At 39.6% G+C, this 20,178-nt stretch overlaps 3 protein-coding genes across 3 annotated transcripts in view; 2 read left to right on the top strand and 1 right to left on the bottom strand.

Annotated features, from left to right (window-relative positions):
• LOC105195693 (prolyl 4-hydroxylase subunit alpha-2) overlaps positions 1 to 20,178 on the top strand; it is a 196,808-nt gene that overhangs the window by 164,806 nt on the left and 11,824 nt on the right. The window contains exon 3 of the mRNA XM_011161213.3: positions 204 to 402. Within this exon, the coding sequence (XP_011159515.1) occupies positions 218 to 402 (185 nt within the window). The 5' untranslated portion in view covers positions 204 to 217. The remainder of the gene's footprint in view (positions 1 to 203; positions 403 to 20,178) is intronic.
• Positions 10,027 to 15,324, bottom strand: LOC105195692 (probable helicase with zinc finger domain). The gene is made up of 6 exons (XM_011161212.3): positions 15,096 to 15,324; positions 13,791 to 14,455; positions 12,306 to 13,001; positions 11,710 to 12,225; positions 11,121 to 11,398; positions 10,027 to 11,038 (listed from the first exon to the last, which is right to left on the bottom strand). The coding sequence occupies exons 1-6, from the start codon at positions 15,322 to 15,324 to the stop codon at positions 10,678 to 10,680; spliced, it is 2,745 nt and encodes a 914-aa protein (XP_011159514.1). The 3' UTR covers positions 10,027 to 10,677.
• On the top strand, positions 16,075 to 17,589 carry LOC113004275. Its single transcript, XM_039448163.1, has 2 exons — positions 16,075 to 17,086; positions 17,461 to 17,589. Exon 1 carries the CDS (start codon positions 16,368 to 16,370, stop codon positions 17,082 to 17,084), a length of 717 nt encoding a protein of 238 aa, XP_039304097.1. The 5' UTR covers positions 16,075 to 16,367; the 3' UTR covers positions 17,085 to 17,086; positions 17,461 to 17,589.

Raw genomic sequence — 20,178 nt, forward strand, 5'->3', positions numbered from 1 at the left:
TTTATCGGTTAAATCGAAACTTGAGAAATGAAATATTGACTTCAGAAATATCAAACACACCTTTGATATTCACCGTCATAGAATTTGTTTGAGAGACACGGCTTCATAAATAAAATTTATAAACATTAACGTTACTTGATATACATTATTTACGTGAATATACTTATGAATACTATATTTATAAATCTGTTTTTAATTTGCAGGATCGATCGCGGAGATGAAGAAGACGACTTTGTTGGCCGTCGTAACGATATTGCTGTCGGCGACGGCACGCGATGTTGCGGCAGAACTTTACACCGCCCTGGCGGATATGGAGGAGCTGCTCGAGACGGAAGCCGTGCTGATCGACACGCTGAACGGATACATCACGGCGCAAGAACAACGATTGGCGACTCTGAGAAGGTAAGGAGCACCGACGCGAGTCGGTCCCGTTGCGTGGGATCGAGTCAGAGAGCACACGTTGGCCCGGTGTCCCATAAAACCGAAATTTACAGCGGAACGAAACAACGCGACCAATCACAACTGCAGAATAGAAAGCAAAGTAATGAATGTAGAGTTGTGATTGGTTACGCTGTACTGTTCCGCTGTAAATTTCCATTCATGGGACACCGGCTTTACAGATCCGTTATCCCTGCTGTCAGATGACACAGTGATTTTTTTTTACGACCGTTGTTTCTTTCAATTTCAATTAACCCGGGAATAGTCATACCCGTTTTTCTATGTTATTTGAGGTGATGTTTACACCTCAATTAAAATTTACTAATATTAATATTGGATAAATTATTAATTGTTCTAGAATTAGTGTTCGAGATCATTGTGTATGTATATGTAGAAAATACATGGTATAAATTACTTGAATTTGGTTATTACTTTTAAGTATTTCATAAATTCGTGTATTTGCAAAGAATCACAAGTTTATCGTGAACATTAAATTTTTTCAAAATATACTCTGAATCTTAAGTTTGATACTTTAACCAAGAATATTAAGTTAAAAAAAATTTGATTTACTTGTATTTATTTTGACTTTGCTTCACTAAAATTTTATAATATTTTTGGAAAGAGTATACAATTTTTTTAGTACATGAGTTTTTTTTAGTTTGTGAGTATATTTTAAAACTATCACCAAGCAAATATATTTTTTGTTAAAGAGATAACCGTTACCCGAAGAAGAAAAAGGAAATTGAATTATCGCTTTTCTTGTCAATATAACTGATGAAATTTTTTGTGTGCTTTATTCAATATTTTTAGAAAAAGCGAAGAGAAATAAAAAATAAATAAATATAGATTCTTGATCATTGAATGAAACTACAACTTAATGACTTAACTTTATTTTCTTCGCTGGAACATGAACAATACTTCGGATGACTATTTTCGGATTAATTAAGATATTGTCGCCGCCAGTATAATATAACGCGCCGAAAGATGCTACGATTAAAAATACACTTTGTCGATCTCGGGATTTCCTTAAACGTCACACCACAAAACATATATTTTCCGAACTCCGAGAGGAGTTTTCAATATATTTCTTGCGTAACCCGCGCCAAAAGTCGTTTCCCGTTTTTCCCGCGGATACGGGAGATTGCGGCCCTTTGTGCCATTGGTATTGGTACGGATACCATTCGCCGTGTATGCCGTCCCGTCGACTTTTTTTTGTATTTATTCTCCCTTTTTAACATTTCACTAGGCGTGTATATTCGTTCGGTGTGCCGATATTTGATCAGCCACATGTAACGAATCATTCTGCAGAAATAATTTTCACTCGCGCTATCGAGCTCCGTTAAATCCCTCTTTTTTTTTTCGTCGGTGCATAACGGCAAATAATCGAATTTGGAGCTCTTTCAGTTACCTCCCCGAAACCGTTTAACTTTATTGTATTATGACATATCATGCGAAAATTGTTATCGATCGGCGCGACACCGGCGTTAATTAAACGCCGATCGAATAAAAAGTAAATGCGCGATACCGAAGTTGTACGGCTACGAGACACGAGACGTCGAACATGAAAAGTGGATCACCGAGGGGTACTTACCACGCCAGCGCGACGATTTTATCGTTCCATTTCCCTCAAAAGCAGTCGTTAAAACGAAAGGTGATTAAGGAAGGAGGGCTATTTCACGGGACTGACTCTTTCGCGAATGGCGCTTCCTCGTCCTCCCCGGCCGATTGTTCTTTTCTTTTTCTTTATCTTCCCGCGGGTGTGCGATTTGGCATGCTGCCTGATTCGATACCGATGCCTTCGACCACCTTTCGCGAATAAGAGGGGAAATGGGGCGAGAAGAAATAAGAAAAGAGTGAATACATTAAGATGAAATCCCGATCCGACTTAAAATCGGGTAACACTCGTGCTGGAGAGATAATCGTAAAACTGAATCCCAAAAGTGTGATGGAGTCCATTTAGGTACTCTGGAACGTAATTTCGTGCAAGGAAGGAGCAAGGAAGCGTAAGACCGAAATTATCTCTTTACCACTGGCTGCAATCAGGAAAACAAGCTTTGTAACTTACAGAAGCAAAAAATAAGTAAAAACAACCGTTAAAGTTGCCTGTAATCGTTAAAAAAATAATGACGCTACGTGATAATTACGTTTTAGTTACATTGAGAAAAAAGTTGTTAACCTGACTAAATTATTTAACCAGGTTGTTTATTACCGGGGCAAAACAGGAAAAACCTGGAATTTTCAGATAATTAATTTCTTATTCTTAAAGAAAGTTATGGATTTTCATGAGATTTTATTGGTACTTGGAAAAATCTTTGGGAAGCTCTACTTTTAAATTCAAATTCTATCTCTTTTTTTTAACAAAATTTTTTCTTTTGTCATATTTTTATGATAATGCAAAATCGATTAGCAATAAATATCGCGCACCCTCTTATATATTCTTTCGTGACTCGCGCATCTTTATAAAAAAAAATCAGCGTCCTACATAATCATTTTCATGGTCCAACAAAATTATTTTCAAATCTGTATCTATCTTTCGTAGAGACTTTAGCAAAATCGTTTTTTCTGTACGTATTTAAGTTAAAGATGTGAGTACTTAAATTAAAAGAATTGAATCTAGTTAAAAGCCATTTTTATCTTAGTGTAAAAATTACTACATTATTTTGCATTAAACTTATATTTTCTTTAAAAAGGAAACAAGTAAATGAACATTGAGGATCGGGGATTTATCTTATGTAATTCCCCATTGGATCGATTTGATTAAATTATCCATATTTAATCACTCTTATTTTGTCTTCCTTTTATCTAACTGTTATGTACTTTTTTTTTAAAAAAAAGTAACTTTCCGGACATATGTTCCTCTGCAACTCGACTGCGGAACAGTGCGCTCGTTCCGCAAACCGCGATGCCATTAATCCGGAGGATAGTTTAGGCATTTCTGTCCGGCGCAACGGGAGCGGCGAAACGAGTAATACGCGCGGGACAATGGAAAAGTTTTCAGTAACATTTATGTAGGACGCGTGGAATTTAACACACCGTCGACGACCGCGCGCGCGACTCGCTCTCGAGAAAATCCTGTCACGGACACGCGACACGCGACGAGGAGCAGCGCGGCTGTGCGCCGCGCCGCGTCGTGTCGCGAGCGGGGGTGTTACGCTCATCCACCGCATTCCCAATTTCTATGGTCATTCAAAAACCAAGCCATCGGATCGCAATCGGATCGCGCGGCGGTCACGCACCAGAATCCCGCGTGTGCAAACCGTGCTCGTCGCGGCCGCGGTACGCTTCCGCCGCGAATTTCGTTAATTCCCGGATCGATGGGGAAACCCGCGAGCGGAATCCATTTTTAACGCGTTTACAAATCGTCTGATGATATTAGCGTGAGTTTGGCATTTGGCAAAATACATGAAACATCAAGAAATCCCGACAAATCATTAGGATTATTTTGTTAGGATACGATTACAATAAGAAAAAAAAATACAAAAATTGGAAGTCTTGCAGATTCAATCAATATATCTGTTGAGAAATAGACATGTACAAATTTCTTTAAAAATTATCAGATAAGCATAGGTAATTTCTTTCTATTATAACAGAATTTTTTAATAATGATAATATTTATTCATAAAAGATATCAATTTTATGAAGAAAAACAATTATTTAATTTACTTTTTTTTAGTAAGTAACGTTATCTTTAACAAAGAATATTTTTTTGATAATGGTCTTAAAATATACTCATCGTGAATTTTAGAAAAGCATTATGTACTACAAAAACAATGCTATATTCTTTCGAAGAATATTATAAAATTTAATCAAAGAAGGGTGGAATAAACAAATCGCATTTTTAACGTGATATTCTTGATGAAAGTGTTAAATTACTAAGATTCAGAATATATTTTAAATAAATTTGATGCTGATGACAAACTTATGATAGAGATGCGAACTTACGAAGTATTTGTGAAATAAGTAATATAAGTTTTACTTAAGTCAAATAATTCACAGTATATTTTCTACGTGTACACAGAAGTTTATTTTAAGTAAATACTACTTGTTTCAAGTAAATGATGAGTGTATTTTGAGATTATCAAGAAAATATTCTGGATAAAGATAACCATTACTTAAAGGAGGAAAACTAAAATTGAGTGATTGCTTTTCTTAAGAATAGAATGACATTTATTTTCTACATTTATTTAACTAGACCAAAAGAAACTTTAATGAAGGAATATAACTGAAAGTTTCATAGATTTATAGATTTTTTAAAATAGAAAACACCAACTAAATCTTCATAGTTAAATCTATCAAACGTTCTAAAGCTATGAAATATCGAATCCAATCATGATAATCAGTAATTCTGTTAAATGTGCATTCTTGTTGGTATAATCGAAACATTTTCTCAGCGTACGCGGCGAAATCGCGAAAGAGGCATCTTTCTTTGTTCATTCATTCGCCCCGATGCGCGACGCAGCGACGATAAGTTTCCGTCTCGAGTCTCGGAATCAGGCCATTATCTGCCGAATAATTACTCATGCGAGCGGAGTTTGCAATTTACCGAGATTCCCCGAGCTGGCGATAAATCAGCCATCGTAGACGTCCATCATAGTCGAACTATCAAATAACGCAGCGAGGGGAAAATCATTCGCGAAGAATATATCGCCGATTTGAGAATGGGTCTTCCCTTTTGCCTGCCTGCCAGTCTGCCTGCCGTCGGCGCACCTGGCTCTTCCTCTTTTTCTCTCCACCGCGGCCTTTCCGCACTCTTCGTTTTCCAGGTTTGCATGGATGTTCGAAGTTCGACGATTGCAATCCAGTCCACGGGATGGCCATTTCATACGAATGAAATTCGAAGGCGCTCAGGTGCGCGTACATACGTGAACGCGTCGCGAAAACGAGCGTGTAATGGGCACACGTACGCGAACTGATGGAGATAACGTATGAGTCCATGCTTCCATTTATGCACTGCTTACCGTGCACACGAAGGCTGCACGTGTCGCTCGTTTTATCTGCGCGAATCCGGGAAAAGTATTCGAATATTTTCGCCTAAAATCCGAGAGGAGCATGCGGATCCAGTTTAATATGTATCAGTTTAATTTATATTGCTTGAAGGAGTTTATAGAGAGTTAAAAAAAAAGTTACTTTGCTTAATTATCACGCACAGTGCTGAATTTTTAGAGTTTTTTTCCCGAAGATTGCAAATATTACATTGAGAATTATATATTTAAATTAAATTAAATACTTGAACTTCAGTTCAATATTTGAAGCTCGCTCACAATAGTTTTCTTTACCAAAATACTTGTACTTGATCTTTTTTATTTCTTACTTTTTCAGATTTCATATTAAACAAATGTATAGTATATAATGATTTCAAGTTACTAATAAGTCGTAGAATAATCAATAATATACAGTATGTAATTGATAAGTGATTTTTAATTGAGACGTGAAAAAATGATTGTTGTTGTTGATTGTTTACACGTAAAAAAAAAACTAGATGAAAACTATTCCCAGGTTAAGCGTTCGAATATTTTTTAACTGTAACCCGAGAAGCATTCGGTATCGACTGGAATAAACGGCGGATGTAATTTTACCGAAGGGAAAGGCACGCGTGCACGCGATACGCAAGATTTATCGTTTTATTTAGCGCAGCTCGATAGAATCGTGGGCAGATCGCGCGAGAGGACAATCGCAAGTTAATTATTCGTGCGTCCGCACGAGTTCTGATAGCAGATTTTAAATCGGTGATCGTTTAACACGTGCGATTCTGGTTGGTTCGATTGTTCGCCATTTTTTTGTCTCTTCTTTTTGTTCGAAAACATATTTGCAAATACATATGTGACGAGGTCGTTCGACCACCATTTCGGTCATTCGTTTCGTGTGGCCGCGTCATCGCGAAATGACTGTCTATCGAAGTAATTGCTCGAGTTCCGTAAATCATTCGCGGATATTAAAAGCATCTTATCTCGCTCACGAAACGAGCGCTGCTCCGACCAGGGATAATATTTTCGGAAACGCGCTTATCCGACCTCGCAATTACGCGCACGCAAATTGGCGCGCCGGCAGACATCGATATTTCTACTTGTTTCGTCGATCAGGAATGGTGTTTTTAGTTCAGAAAAATTGTCAGATATTTTCCGATTGTTTCCTTGCCGAATTTTTGTGCGAGGAAGGGTCCTTAACAATATCACCTTTATTATCCTCAACGATTGTAAAGTTTCTTACATATTTAGTAGATCTAAGTAAATAGTTCATCAATAAATTCCACTGATATTATCACGGTCGTATTTCTCGGGGGAAAAAAAAATGGAAAAAACCGTATTTTTTCCTCAATTTTATTTTTACGACAAATTAAAAGCAATATCTCGTTCGTTTTTCACATTCGTCTTTTTTTTATATTTTTTCGCAACAAAAAAAACGAGAAACGTAATTTTTTTCTCAATTTTATTTTTCTGGAAAACTAAGACAGTAAACGGGATGAAATGCACGCTAGGTCTCGTCGCAAATAGAACCGAGATTCGTTTCACCACCCCTTCTTGCCAATAACTCATTTGCATGTCAGAAAGGAGAGCTCGGGAGGAGGCGAACGTACGGCCCGGCGGTGGTGGCTTAATGGAGGGAAATGTCCTCGGCGGTTACGTGGGTGAACTGAATTTTCAAGCTAGGGATTCGTGGGACAAACGAGCCGTGGGTCGAGACGCGCAGCCACCGGAAGCGCCATTACTGGTATTAATAATCACGATTACGGTGGTACCGGTGGCCGTTCGAGTGCTCCCTCGGGAGGCCGAGAGCGTCGTTGTAATTGGCTCCGATAAGATAACAAAGTTCTATCACAAGCCGCGTCCGCGCCCTGTAACTATTTGCTTCTAATTAAACGTCCCATCTCGGCGATCGATTTGTTTTTATCGTCGATTCGAGAGGATCGCATAGGCGGAAACGCGGAAACGATTCTCCTTCTCGAGAGCGTCCTCATTTACCCAATACTCTCGTTACCTTTTATTAATTGCCGCAATTGATACCGCGCGACGTTTCTTTTTCCTTCCTCTTCTCGTCGTTTCTTTCTTTCCTTTTTTGCCGTCCCAAAGGCACACGGCCGGCGCTCGTACGGATCTTACCCGCAGATGTCTGCGAGCGAACATAAAATATAATGGACAGACACACGTTTTTGTACGTTACGTTTTGGCCGTTCTTTACGCTGAAAGGGCTGAAAATATAGGGCCGCCATTTTTTAGCCCCGGGGTAAAAATTTTCCTTTGAATTATATATTGTAGAATAATAATTTATATAATTTCTCAGAATTTCTACACTGAGAAAAAAAATTGGTTGAAAAACTGAAATGTTAGTCTGATACGATCAATTAAACATTGGGTTGGTTCAACAGTTATTTAGTTCCACAAAGAAAGGTATAGTTCATTCATGTCAACCATTCAAATTTTTAAACCAAGATTTAATTAAACCAACTCAATATTTTAGTTTTTCAACAAATTTTTTTCTCGGCGTATATAAATTTCAGTATTTTTTAAGACTTTCTGTAAAGTTTTTATAACTACTTGAAAAATTTCTCAGATTTTTTGACGAATTAGAACACTTATCAGAAATGCTGAGAAAATCGACATCTTACATGTGTGAATCTGAAGTATTCTAAGAATTCTCATTCTATAATTTCCGAAAAAAACTTATAAAATTTGAAGAAGTTTAAGATATTTTTTTCAGAAATCTTCATGAATTTAAAAATATAAAAAATTCTTAAAAATATGAGACATGAAAATTTTTTCACTAGGAACGTTAATAAATTTCCAAACGGCACGTGTGACAACGTAATTTAAAAACCAAATACATCTATCAACTTTGATTCCTTAGAGCTTCGAACAGCGGTTGTGAAACGTATGCAAAAACTGATATTTGTAGGAGAAATTACTCGTGTACGAATCGCATCGAAACCATTTCACGGAAATGTTCGTTCTGATTGATTAGGAGGCGAAAAGAGCGACGCAAATTTGTACGTAAACTTGCGTATTCGCGCGCACTGTACTATATTTAATTTTCCGCTAATTAGAGAGGAAACGCGATTGGAATTATCGACGGAATTTCGGTAATATATTTCTCCTTTTCGCTGCGCGCACGAGAAATCGATCGCGCGGTATGCGCCGCGTAAAGTTCGGTCCTCCCGGGATCGCTGCAATATTTTCCGCGATAAGGCTGAATATTCAACACGCTTAAGATTTTTCAATAAAACTTCGTCCGTTTCCGATAAAACCCCGATTGAATTATCCGACAGCAGAGCTCGGACACCTCAGCGCGGATCGCATTCTAATACCGTGAAATCCCAATTAATGCTGCATAAACGGATGGGATAATCTTGTATTTTTCTTCGAGTTATGTATATTTTATCGAGTCTTCTTCGTATCCCACATCATATTCCCCTTTATTTGCCGAATTGGATTAATTGCTTAAGGGAGAAACAGGAGATTCGTATGGTCCAATTAAAGGCAAATTTGTTGCAGCGAAAGGAACAAATGGACACGGTTCTCCCCGTTTAGATGTTATTTATTAGTATATTTGAGATGTAAAATATTCATTTAGAATGCACAAAATTTATTTGCATTCTAATTATTTATTTGCAACAAATATAAAAGTTTTCTATCATGAAGATCAGAAAAATTTCGACAGTTTCGCGTTTTACTTTATTTAACAATTCCGTTTGTTTTTTATCGTTATTATTTTGTAATAACGTTGTTCTAATTTAAGGTCTATTTTAAGTTCTATCTAGAACAAAGTGTTCTGAAAACTAGATGAGAAAATAACGAATTACCTCCTTAGAAGTTACGGAATCGTAGTAAAACTCTAAATATTCAATAATAAAAAACTTCTGTTTTTAACAAGTTTTGTATTGCAAGTTAATTTCCTATATTTTAAAAATAGCAATAAATAATACAGGCAACTGCATCCATTTATTTCTCTTCCTGAAATTTTGCAATTTTCACTTTCAACTTAACCGTACAAAACCTCCACCTCCTCCTTGCAAAATTACTAACGTAATCAGGTATCTTACACTCAACGCCAGCGTATCGTTTTGCATCGAGAAGGAAACTTGGTACCTCGCGCAATATTCCTTGGACGACAGCCTCCCTGCATCCCGCGTTCTCAATTAGCGTCAACATACGGATATTCTGTGAGACGATACTGCTAACAGCGGCAGATCGGATCGCGCGGGAGACAAGTCGCGGGGCATAGAATTACGTATCGAATATTCGGTGGATGCGGTGGCGTCGAAGGTGCACGTAGCACACGTGTCTGCGTGTACGCGCGGTCTACGTGCTCTGCCTCTAGGCATCAGACAATACCCGGGTCGCGTATCAGCGATGTATCTCTCTCTCTCTCTCTCTCTCTCTCTCTCTCTGTGTGTGTGTCTCCGTTGTATATGACCCGGTATACGCCATCCCCCCTCCTCCAGGTAACATCGTGTTATTAATACGAGAAGATTAACACGTGATATTTTAGATGCCGTTTGTTAACATAATGGTGCGTACATTTTCGCGTAACGCGGGACAGTGACAAAAACGTTGGATCTCGAGAAGAATCGGGGGAATGATGATACCTCCGGCCTTTCTACGAAAAATTATATTTTTATTCTTCTCAAATAAGAATAAAGTTACATAAAATATGTATATATATCTATATATCTCTCTATTATATTTTTATTTAGAAATACACTGTCTTACAATCGAAGATATTCAACCTAAAAAAATCTAAATACAAAATATTGATCATAGAATTCTCGCTCTGTCTGTACGTGTATACATAAAATTATGTGTCTATGGTGCTTAAAAATCTATATAAAACAAATAAGAATTCTAAAAGACTCAATAAATCATTGTGAAATACATTCGAGGTATGATTCACATATATTTTCTTAACAGTTTATCAATAGATAATTCATTCTCACATCAAAAAATAAAGAGATATTATTTATACTACAATTAATGAAATGTGCTTATATGATCTATATCTTAATATACATCTTAATAAATAATACAAATTACGATTTATACATTATAGACACTCATACCACCATACAAATAAAAAACTGTAGATTCAATGCAAGTGTATAAAAAGCTTAATATAGTTTTCATCTTGCGGCGATCGATACGATCGAAGGAAATGCTGACGATCGTAACAGCGAAATAGTTTTGAGATTCTTGGAGCGAATGTCCCGAAATGATCGATAAAAATCTTGCATTTCGCGTCCCGGCTTCATCACATTGGCCGTTGCGAGGGAGGGTAAATCATCGGATACCAAATCGGCACTTGAATATACTGGACGAAACACAGAGGCGGCGTCGCTCTGGGGAAAAATTCCCTCGCATGCGGATTTAAAGGCGATATTTGAATTTTCGAAACCTGATTCAGATGCGTTTGTAATTCTTTTCGGTCCATCCCGAACAGATCGGCCGCTTCGAGATATTTCCTCCAAAGATCTTTGCAGCAACCTATAGTGAGGAGAGCGACCGGATCGCCTACGACCGCCACGAAACATTTCGCCCTCGTCAGCGCGGTATTTAATAAACGTGGATCCGTTAAAAAGCCATAGTCCTTGATTTTCACCTCCGCGGACGATCTGTAACAATCGAAACAATTGATATTGTGTATCAGCATTGTTTAAAATGCGTTAGTGTCATCTGTAAAAAAAAAGTCGATACCTGTCGGATATCCTCGTCCGGACTGTACTAATGAAAACTGCGGTGAATTGCTTGCCTTGGACGTTTAACACCCTCTCGACAGACACGTCGAAGAGCAGACGCTTGCGCAATTCGATTCGCAATCGTTGTACTTGCTCAGGATAGTACGACAAGACTCCAATAGAGCCTTCGTTGTATGGGCCCCATTGTTGCGTCGGCCATGCTCTCCTCAATTCCAGGACACGATTCGCTAGCTCTTCCGCCTCCGTGGCATGGTGATATCCCGTGGAACATTCAGCCTAACAATCAGAAATCGATCTGAATGTTCTCTTTATTCTAAAGTCCAATTGAAGAGTTTGATGCAAGAGAGTGATATTCCTGTTATCGAATTTTTTACAGGATTTTGTTCATCCGATTTAAAAAGTTTGCAGTCTAATATCGTTTTTTTTTGCTTCCACACCGTTCATATATATACACAATAATCTGTAAATATATACAAAGCGACAAAATAATTTGAAATTGCACAGAAGATACACGGATCTCTTTTTCTCTATAGATAAATTGCATCAAGTTCTTCAATTGTACATTTTGCCAAGGTTTCTTCATGTACCTGTTCTTCTACGCCATTAACGGCATAAAATATCAGCGGTTTCATGTGGGGATGCTTGAGCAGTTGCAAGTTGGCAGGTTTAACTATCCCGTCATAGAACGTTTCAGACGTGTACTTGATTATATCCGCGTGCGCGCGATAGTTCTGACACAGATGTATCCGACATGGATGCTCCGGTGGATAGTACGCGTACATTCTCTCGAGAAGGCTAACGCCCAATCCTCGCTCGTTCGCTAGGACACTGTAGATTTCCGGCGCGAGTTGCATCTGATCGCCCGCTAGAAGCAGACGAGTCTCTCGGTTCGCCAGAGTCAGAGCTATCAGTGCCTCGCATTCCATGGCCTGAGCAGCCTCGTCAATGACTATGTGAGTCGGAGATAATTTGAGACTCAATAGACAACTAGATGTTGCCAGTGTAGTCACTATTAGGCCGCAATCTTGTAGATCTGCCGCAACCGGATCGCGGAAACGACTGTGCTCGTCCATTAGGCAGTATTGCTGAACCGTCGGATGCACCTAAATCGCGAGAATAATCAAACCGCCATTGAGAGACATTCTCCCTGCAATATTCAAGAAACTAGGCAACATTCACCTACCGTGTTTAATGCACGCAATTTGTAATATATCCGAACGGGCTTGAGTCTGGAGTGTTTATCCTTGTTGTACCAGATATGAAAGAACTCCTTGATATAAAGATCGGCGGCGCTGTTGCTGTGCGTACACAGAAGTATCCGATTGTTCGTATTTTGTACGAGCATACGCAGCAAGTGCGCTATGGTAAATGTTTTCCCCGTGCCGAATGGTCCTAGCAAAAGGACTGGGGGTGAAGAAGCTTTGATCGACAACGTTATCGCGGTGACCACTTGCTTCTGTTCGTCATTGAGTGGCGAATTCAACAGTAGACTAGAGAGGATACTCAGATTATCACTGTCAACCTGCATGAAGTCGCGGATAATTTCGTTATCGATCTTACGGTATGTTCCATCCATCAGGAACACCAGATCCATGTCCTCGAGACTATCCACCGCCAAATGCCACTCGCAAAAGTTCAGACGGCTCAACACGAATTGTACTTCGACCTCGAGCTCGTTGTGCGCCTCCAAATCCCAAAAGGTCACGCATTCTTTGCTCAGTCTGACGTATATCGAGTGCGAGCTCTTATCTTCGATGTGCGCTTCGAAAACGTCATACTTGGTTTTTTTCTGCCACAACTTGAGTAGAACGCTATTACAACTGCGCTGTAGAAGTCTGCCGCTCTGCGTATCCTCCAAGATGTCCCTGCTGAGTGGAATCTGTGATGGCAATAAATTTCACGCGTTGGATATAAGCGGGAGAGAAATGACGCGTCATTATTCGCGTCTTAATAGGGAGTGAATGTAATTGAGCGGGAACTAAGTAAAACTTAAGATGATACACGCGAGATAGTCACACAAAAGTATATAATGCATACGTTCGCAAGAAAATCGAGATAAACCGTATACAGCCAACGAACAGGCACAGTGGCGAGCAAAAAAATATGCAATTTTATTTTGTTCACATAATTGTCGACATTGTTCAATGCTGCAATAATTTTTATATTTACATTATGGTATTATAATCAATGTGCCTCACAATTAAATTTTAACGTAGATAAAAGTTGTATGTCTCTGAGTAACATATCAAAAAATGGAATCTTTACTGTATGGAAAAAAATATTAGTATCAAATTAAAATCAATTAAAAATATATTCTACTAAATAATCATTGTATACAATTTCATGTATAAAGCAAAAGTTATATTCTTGCTTATGCATAATTCATTCGTCTTTAAAAGATTTGATAAAAATTGCAGCAAAATTAATGTGAAATTTCTTCATGTAAGCAAATTATGTCTGTTTAATGTTCTTTATATAATCTTATTTCAATATTTATGTAAAGATATTCTCGAAATAAAAACGTTCTTTTCTGTGTAAAAAAAAAAGGTATAATAAAAACTCGAATTTTTTACGCATTTTTGTGCTTGCTACTATACACTGATCCAGGCAACGCATGCGAGTGCAATAAGCAAGACGAGAATCTCCAAGAAGCTAGAAAGAATCGCACCTGAGCGAAGAGTTCACCCGGCGGCGTGTATTTGGCGATAGTGGAACCGTCGCTGTTGAACAGCACGTAATGCGACATGAGACGTAGCCACGAGATCTGGTTGTATCTCGAGAGCTGCTCATGCCGGGCAATCTCCTCGAGAGTGATCATCTCGTGCATCCGACCCCGGTAGTTTCCTGGTGTTAGCCGACTGTCCGACAGCGTGTTCTGCGTGAGGGCAAAATTCTGCCGATCCGGGTATGGGTAGATTTGCGACATCTTCATCTCTCGCGGATTGCCGTGCGAAATGAAGGGCGAGAAGAACGCGTACGGCTTCTCCCATCTCGACGGAATCTGCGAATGCTGATAATTCGTCGCTCTCTGTATTCGCTCGTAGTCTTCGGTGGGCAAATAATCCGCGCAGATTCTCTGAAGGTACACCGGCCAATTGAGGAAGCCGAAGACTATGTCTTGTCGATACGTGCCGTGTCTCTTGGCACTGAAACTGACTGTCACCAGGTATCGTCTCTTGTCCTCTCGAAGATCACTCGGGTAGGGTCTCCACTGCCACTCCTGGCCGTTCGTCTCGCCGATCTCTACGCCGTCCTTGTCTTGCACTGACTTCAGGAAGAAGTTGGCTCGATGATCATCAGATATCAAGGCCACATTCTGCAACTCTTGGCCGCCTTCGGGATCGAGGATTGGTGGCAGAGAAGTGGCAAAACAGGTGAATCGGAGTAGCTTAAGTAATCGTATTAACGTGTCGTTTATTGAGATGCTAGAGTACAAGTTCTCTACTGTGTTGTTTGTCTTTCACATATGTGTTAAAAGGATGAAGGAAACAAATCGATGTTCATAAAGGAAAAAAAGAAAGACGTGTTAATTGTATTTCATGTTTATTTCTGCAGTTTATTAATGCAGATTAACTTTAATTAACTCTTTAACTTACTTTTTATCTTTTTTAAATGAAGAGATAAAAGGTAAATTGAACCAAGATTAAAATTAATCTAGAAACGAACAGTTGATTAAAGAAGGATTTAAAGATTCTTTGATACACACAAGTGTAATGATTATAATCGCTCATAATACATTAAATTATAAAATTCTGAAAGTTCAACTTGGAAATGTTTTTGCGCTTGCAAAATCTGCCGGCAAAACAATGTAGCGTTCAGAGATATTGTACACAAGATTCACCGACACAGTCATAAATTTATTTATCGGGACATACCGGTGCGTACATCGCCGAAATTTGCACATACACTCTCGTGCTCTCCCACGAAACACCGAGAACACCGAACGAGGCGGAAGGTGCCGGTGTCCACTTACCTGTCGTAAAGATCCTGAAAGTCCACTCGTAGTTACCTCTCGTACCCACGATCCTGCAGTTAGTGCTGCCGTATAGATAAACGTTGACGCCGGCCAACGGCTTACACGTGACGGTCAGGTCCGGGTCGTCGGACTTGAACCAGCCGTCCCGCGTCCGCTTGGGGAAGCTCGTGAGGTAAGGCGAGTTTCCGTCGCCCACGTTCGACGACTCGTGTCCTGCGACCGCCATGATGGGTGCTCTCGTGGTCGACTCGACGAGAGAAACTCCAGTCACAGAACCGTCGGGTCGTTGTCCAGCATCGCGCGACTGCTCTTTCTCTCTCTTCTCTCTTTTATCCGTTTCGCGTGTGACCGGTAACCTCAAATTTTCGCGTCGAAGACCGGCGTCTCGACCCCGTCATAACACGATAATCGTTCGGTTCACTCGTATGACGAAACGTTTCTGACTGACGGCGCTGCCGACGTCGCGCCGAACCCAACCGCACTGGGTTTGTACGCATGCGTGTCTTGCTACGTGCGGGTTGCTACCATTCTTATCGATCGTGGATAATGAAGAGAGCCTTTATCCCGGAATCACAGAGTGATACGTGAATACGGTCGGTAACAAGAAGAATTTACCTTTGCCATCTCGCAATCGAATGAATATATCGAACTATCGAATACGACATCGATTGAAATTTGAATTTAAAAAATGTAGTATTAATTTTACATTGTTAACGTTAAATAGATAATAACTAGTTAAAAAATTACTAACTTGTAACTTGACTTGATTAATTTTTAACTTCAACTAGTTATTTTTGAGAACACGTGAGCTATAACTTATTAACTCTTCTCTTAAATTAAAAATTTATGCAAAAAAAATACATTTTTACATAAACAGTAATATTAAAAAATATATATATTTTTACATAAACAATAATATTTCTTTGTTATTTCGTATAAACTTAAGTAGTCGAAATGTTAAGGTAACGCGTACCTTACTTATAATGGAGTTGCATTAAGGGGTAACACCACTGTAGAATTTTTGAAAAATCGATTTTTTTTTTATTGCTTTAAAAAATACTTTGAACCTTCTAGAATGAGTTAAAAAAAGTCTTATGTCTGTTACAAAATTTTTTGTGTGAAATTTCGCGCTCTTTCTTAAGCGTGTCGGGCTGCTCCAAAACGACTACCTACGGCACATCGATACCTGCTCGAAGGGTACAGCCTAATGACTTACCTTCTGATTTTGAAGTGAAAAAGAAAGAGTGCATTGATCACGTGCAAAAGAGAATGGGCACTCGTTTGCGAAATTTAAAAAAAATTGTAAAAGGCCTCGGAGGAAAAGGTAAATTAACTGCTAAATTAATTGACGAGCTTACAATATATTATGGTTTAGCGATACGGCGGAATCCAAACTCCGTGAAAAATATGAAAAATGATATTTGGGCAACCTTATTTCATAAAATGTCAACCGATGAAAATCCGCAACACGAGAAGTGCTCGGAGTCTTGGTGCGACTGGAAAAAGGCACAAGCAGCAAATTCCTTGGCTACTTACCATCATAAGCCGCCACTACCGAAGGAAATTTTTGAAGCTATCAAACCTATTTACGAGGAGCTGAGCCGTGATGATTTGCTAAATCGTTGCTTGGGAGGCTACACTCAAAATAGCAACGAAAGTTTCAATGCTGCTGTATGGAACTTGGCGCCAAAATCTTACTCAAGCGGCAAAAAAGTATTATGTGCAGCAACTGATATTGCTGTGTGCACCTTCAATGACGGTTTGACTAACATTTTACGAATTATGCAAGTTTTGGAGATGGATATCGGCTACCAAGCATACAATTTTTGCCTTGAAGCCAATGCGACAAGGATCGAGCACTCCGAGCGGGCTTTGACAGATGCAGCAAAGAAGGCACGCACCAGCACAAAATCGTCGCGGAAAGAAAATGAGGAACAATACTTGAGCAAAGAAGGGATGCTTTACGGTCCTGGGATAGCAGACTAATGGTAAAAAATTTCAAACAGTCACATTTTTCATTTTGTCCCGTCTAAAACACGTCTCTAAGCTTTAAACGCGTTTTTCTCAAAACATGGTTTTTTAAAACGGCACGCAGCATAACTCAAACAATTTTCATTCTTTCCACTCCAAATTTTAACCACTTCTTTAAAATAACATTTCGAAGAGAAACACGTACGGAATTTTCGATAAGTTGATTAGAACATTATTTATTGACAAATATGTGACCGTTTTTTCCGTCAAAAATTGAAATTTTTTTTTAAATGCGTGCCAATTACTCAAAAATAAATATTTCTCAAATTCCGTACGTGTTTCTCTAGCTATACTCATGTAGATTAAGAAAAAATTTTTTGTTTTGTTCCAGATAAATCTCTACGATGGTTCTGCTGCGTGCCGCAAACCCCTAAAAAATAAACACGTCTCACGACAGTGGCTATAGCGTCGCCATTTTTTAATATTTTTTAATAAAAAAATTTTTACAAACACTTAAAAACATGTTTAATAACATCCTTAAATATTATTTTCTTCTTACTTTTCCTTCCATGCAAAAAAAATTCACAAAAAAACGCTTTATTTGGGCCGTCTACAGTGGTGTTACCCCTTAAAGAATTGATTTTAGAAAAACGCATTTTACGCTCGTTCGTCTTTAATTGTTATTTTATATGATAAATGTTATAATTTATTGCACTAATATTATATTACTAAATATTACGAGCTAGAAATTTTTTGATGATTTTAAGCTTGTCCCAGATTAAAAAACAATTTCGGATCCGCTCTTGGGCGTCTGAAAAAATAATCGGCGAGTGGCGACTTCGTCCCGCGCGAGGACGTTAAAATTGAAGTTTATGAATAATTTGCCGGGACGTCGCAACCGACGCTGAAGGAATTTTCTTTTTCCCTCTTTTTTTCCCCTTTTTATTGCGGCACGAAGTTGCATCTGCAGGGTGGCAGAAGTCCCGTGAAACGGTAAATTTTCATGCAAATCCTCCGACGCCACCGACCGAGTCACTAAATGACGATCGCTATTATCCTCTCGCGGGAGTCTCCCCGAAAGGGGTTGAAGTACGGGTGAGGCGGAGGCGTAAGAGCGACGGGTCCCACCGTCGGGACGCGTCGCGACGCGGCTCGGTGGATGGGGGTTTGAAAGCCTTCCCGCCTGGCGCGGCCACTTTGCGCCAACGATGGATTTAGCAAGCGCGCTACCGCGAGAGCGCGGACGACAGATGAATAAAGAAGAGCGCATCGGGCTTTAATTATCAAGGCGATTTAACGGCGTGCCGTTATGACGTGGGATTCGAATGAACGTGGAAAACAGCGGTTGGGAAACCTGCGCGAGGCAAGATTAACAATTGCGAACGTAATGTCGCGCGATAATCTAAATGACTAAATAATTAAATAGATATTGTATACAGTCGCGAAACTAATTTTTCACGGACAGAGAACACGGGAGTTTATTTTATGCTGCAAATTCACCGAGTATTAAGATAAACTCGATTGAGAGCGAGCACCTTTGTCAGTGATGCATTTCCATCAAAAATATGCTTTCAACTTGTAGCGTGAAATAAACCCCAAATATTTTGAGGGTCCTGATTAGTTTTGTGAATTTTTTATTTATACCTATATTGGATGCAAAAGTTTTGACTTTTTCAATAGATGAAACCAACATTTTATTTTATTTTATTTTATTTTATTTTTAATTACGAGAGGGATCTACACGGAAAGATCAATTTCATTGAGATACAGATCTGAAAATAATTATGTTGAACCACTTGAAAAATTGGATCAGATGTTTAACTTGATTGCAGTTGTCAAAGCTCATTTCCACTTTTATTTAAAAATCCGTAGCTTACTCGAATTTAAGTAACTTTTTTCTGTGAACGACAGCTAATAGTGTTACCTTTTTAATGATATATAATATATCGACGTGTCTGCCAATAGTGCTCAATAAAGAAACGTTAATTACAATTATTGAAAATCCCATTTTATTCAAAACTTTTGCGTCCCCTCTCAATGTTTATCCTTTTAATATTATATTTTGTATACGCAAATATCCAATATCTCTTGTAATATTAATCCATGCTCATGTATACAGTACTGTCGAAATGTTTTTACGAGTGTTTTCGCTTTAACGACTCGCTGTAACTTTGTCGCTCGCGTGCAAAACACGAGCCCCCGAAACATGCCGCGACTGTCTCACGCAACTCATTCTACCATATACGCATCGTGCTATTCCATTTGCGCGGCTGACGCGAATGGAGAAAAACACTCTCGAGAGTGTCACGGGGGTTGACCGCGGCAGGCGGCGGCAAATACGGCATAAAGCGCGCCCGATGTTCATGAAAAATGAGGAAGAGGAGATTAAAGTACCTGCAGATAGAAAAAAAAAAACACAGAGAAAGGAAGGAAAGAGTTTCTCGCAGTACACGTTCTTTCGCCGCAAATTTCAAGTGGAAATTCGTACCTTAATAATTGCGCTACAATTTTTTTGCGACGGATGCACTCCGACCTCGTGGTCTTCAGTGTGAAAGGACGTGTCCGTGAAGGACCGTTGGCGGCGAAGTCCGCAAGTAAATTCCGGGACGCGGAGTGCAACTTTTTTCCTCCCCCGTACTCGAAGCGCTCTTTTAGCGGTTCCTTTTGTCTTGGAGTCGTCCCGCCGAGTTTCCATCCGCTCGTGAACTCACAAAAGATTAGCACTTCGCGCGTATGCAGAGTCGGTCCTCACGGGCTCACCTAAAATAATCTCTCGCCGAGATCAAAGAAGCGGAAGGTTTGCCCGGAGCCCGTTCGCGCGAACCGCCACCGAACCGCCGGGGTGGTACGAGCGCGACGACGACGACGACGACGACGACGTCAGTCGTTGCGTCGAAAGCGAGGATGAGGGATGAGAGCGAAAACCACGACACAGGCGGAAAACCGGGGACCGATCGTCCCTTTTCGAAGCGCGGACGACCGGCGTGTCGCGTATCGTTAATTAAAATCTGTCGTCGGCGAGACGCGCGTCGGCCGCGCTGCAGCTGCGAGAGAACGTTGCTGACACGACAGCCCCGGGAGGAACGGGGTGAAAAATCGCGCTAACGAG

Source organism: Solenopsis invicta, chromosome 4, assembly GCF_016802725.1.
Source record: "Solenopsis invicta isolate M01_SB chromosome 4, UNIL_Sinv_3.0, whole genome shotgun sequence".
In the NCBI taxonomy this organism is placed as follows: Eukaryota; Metazoa; Arthropoda; class Insecta; order Hymenoptera; family Formicidae; genus Solenopsis; species Solenopsis invicta.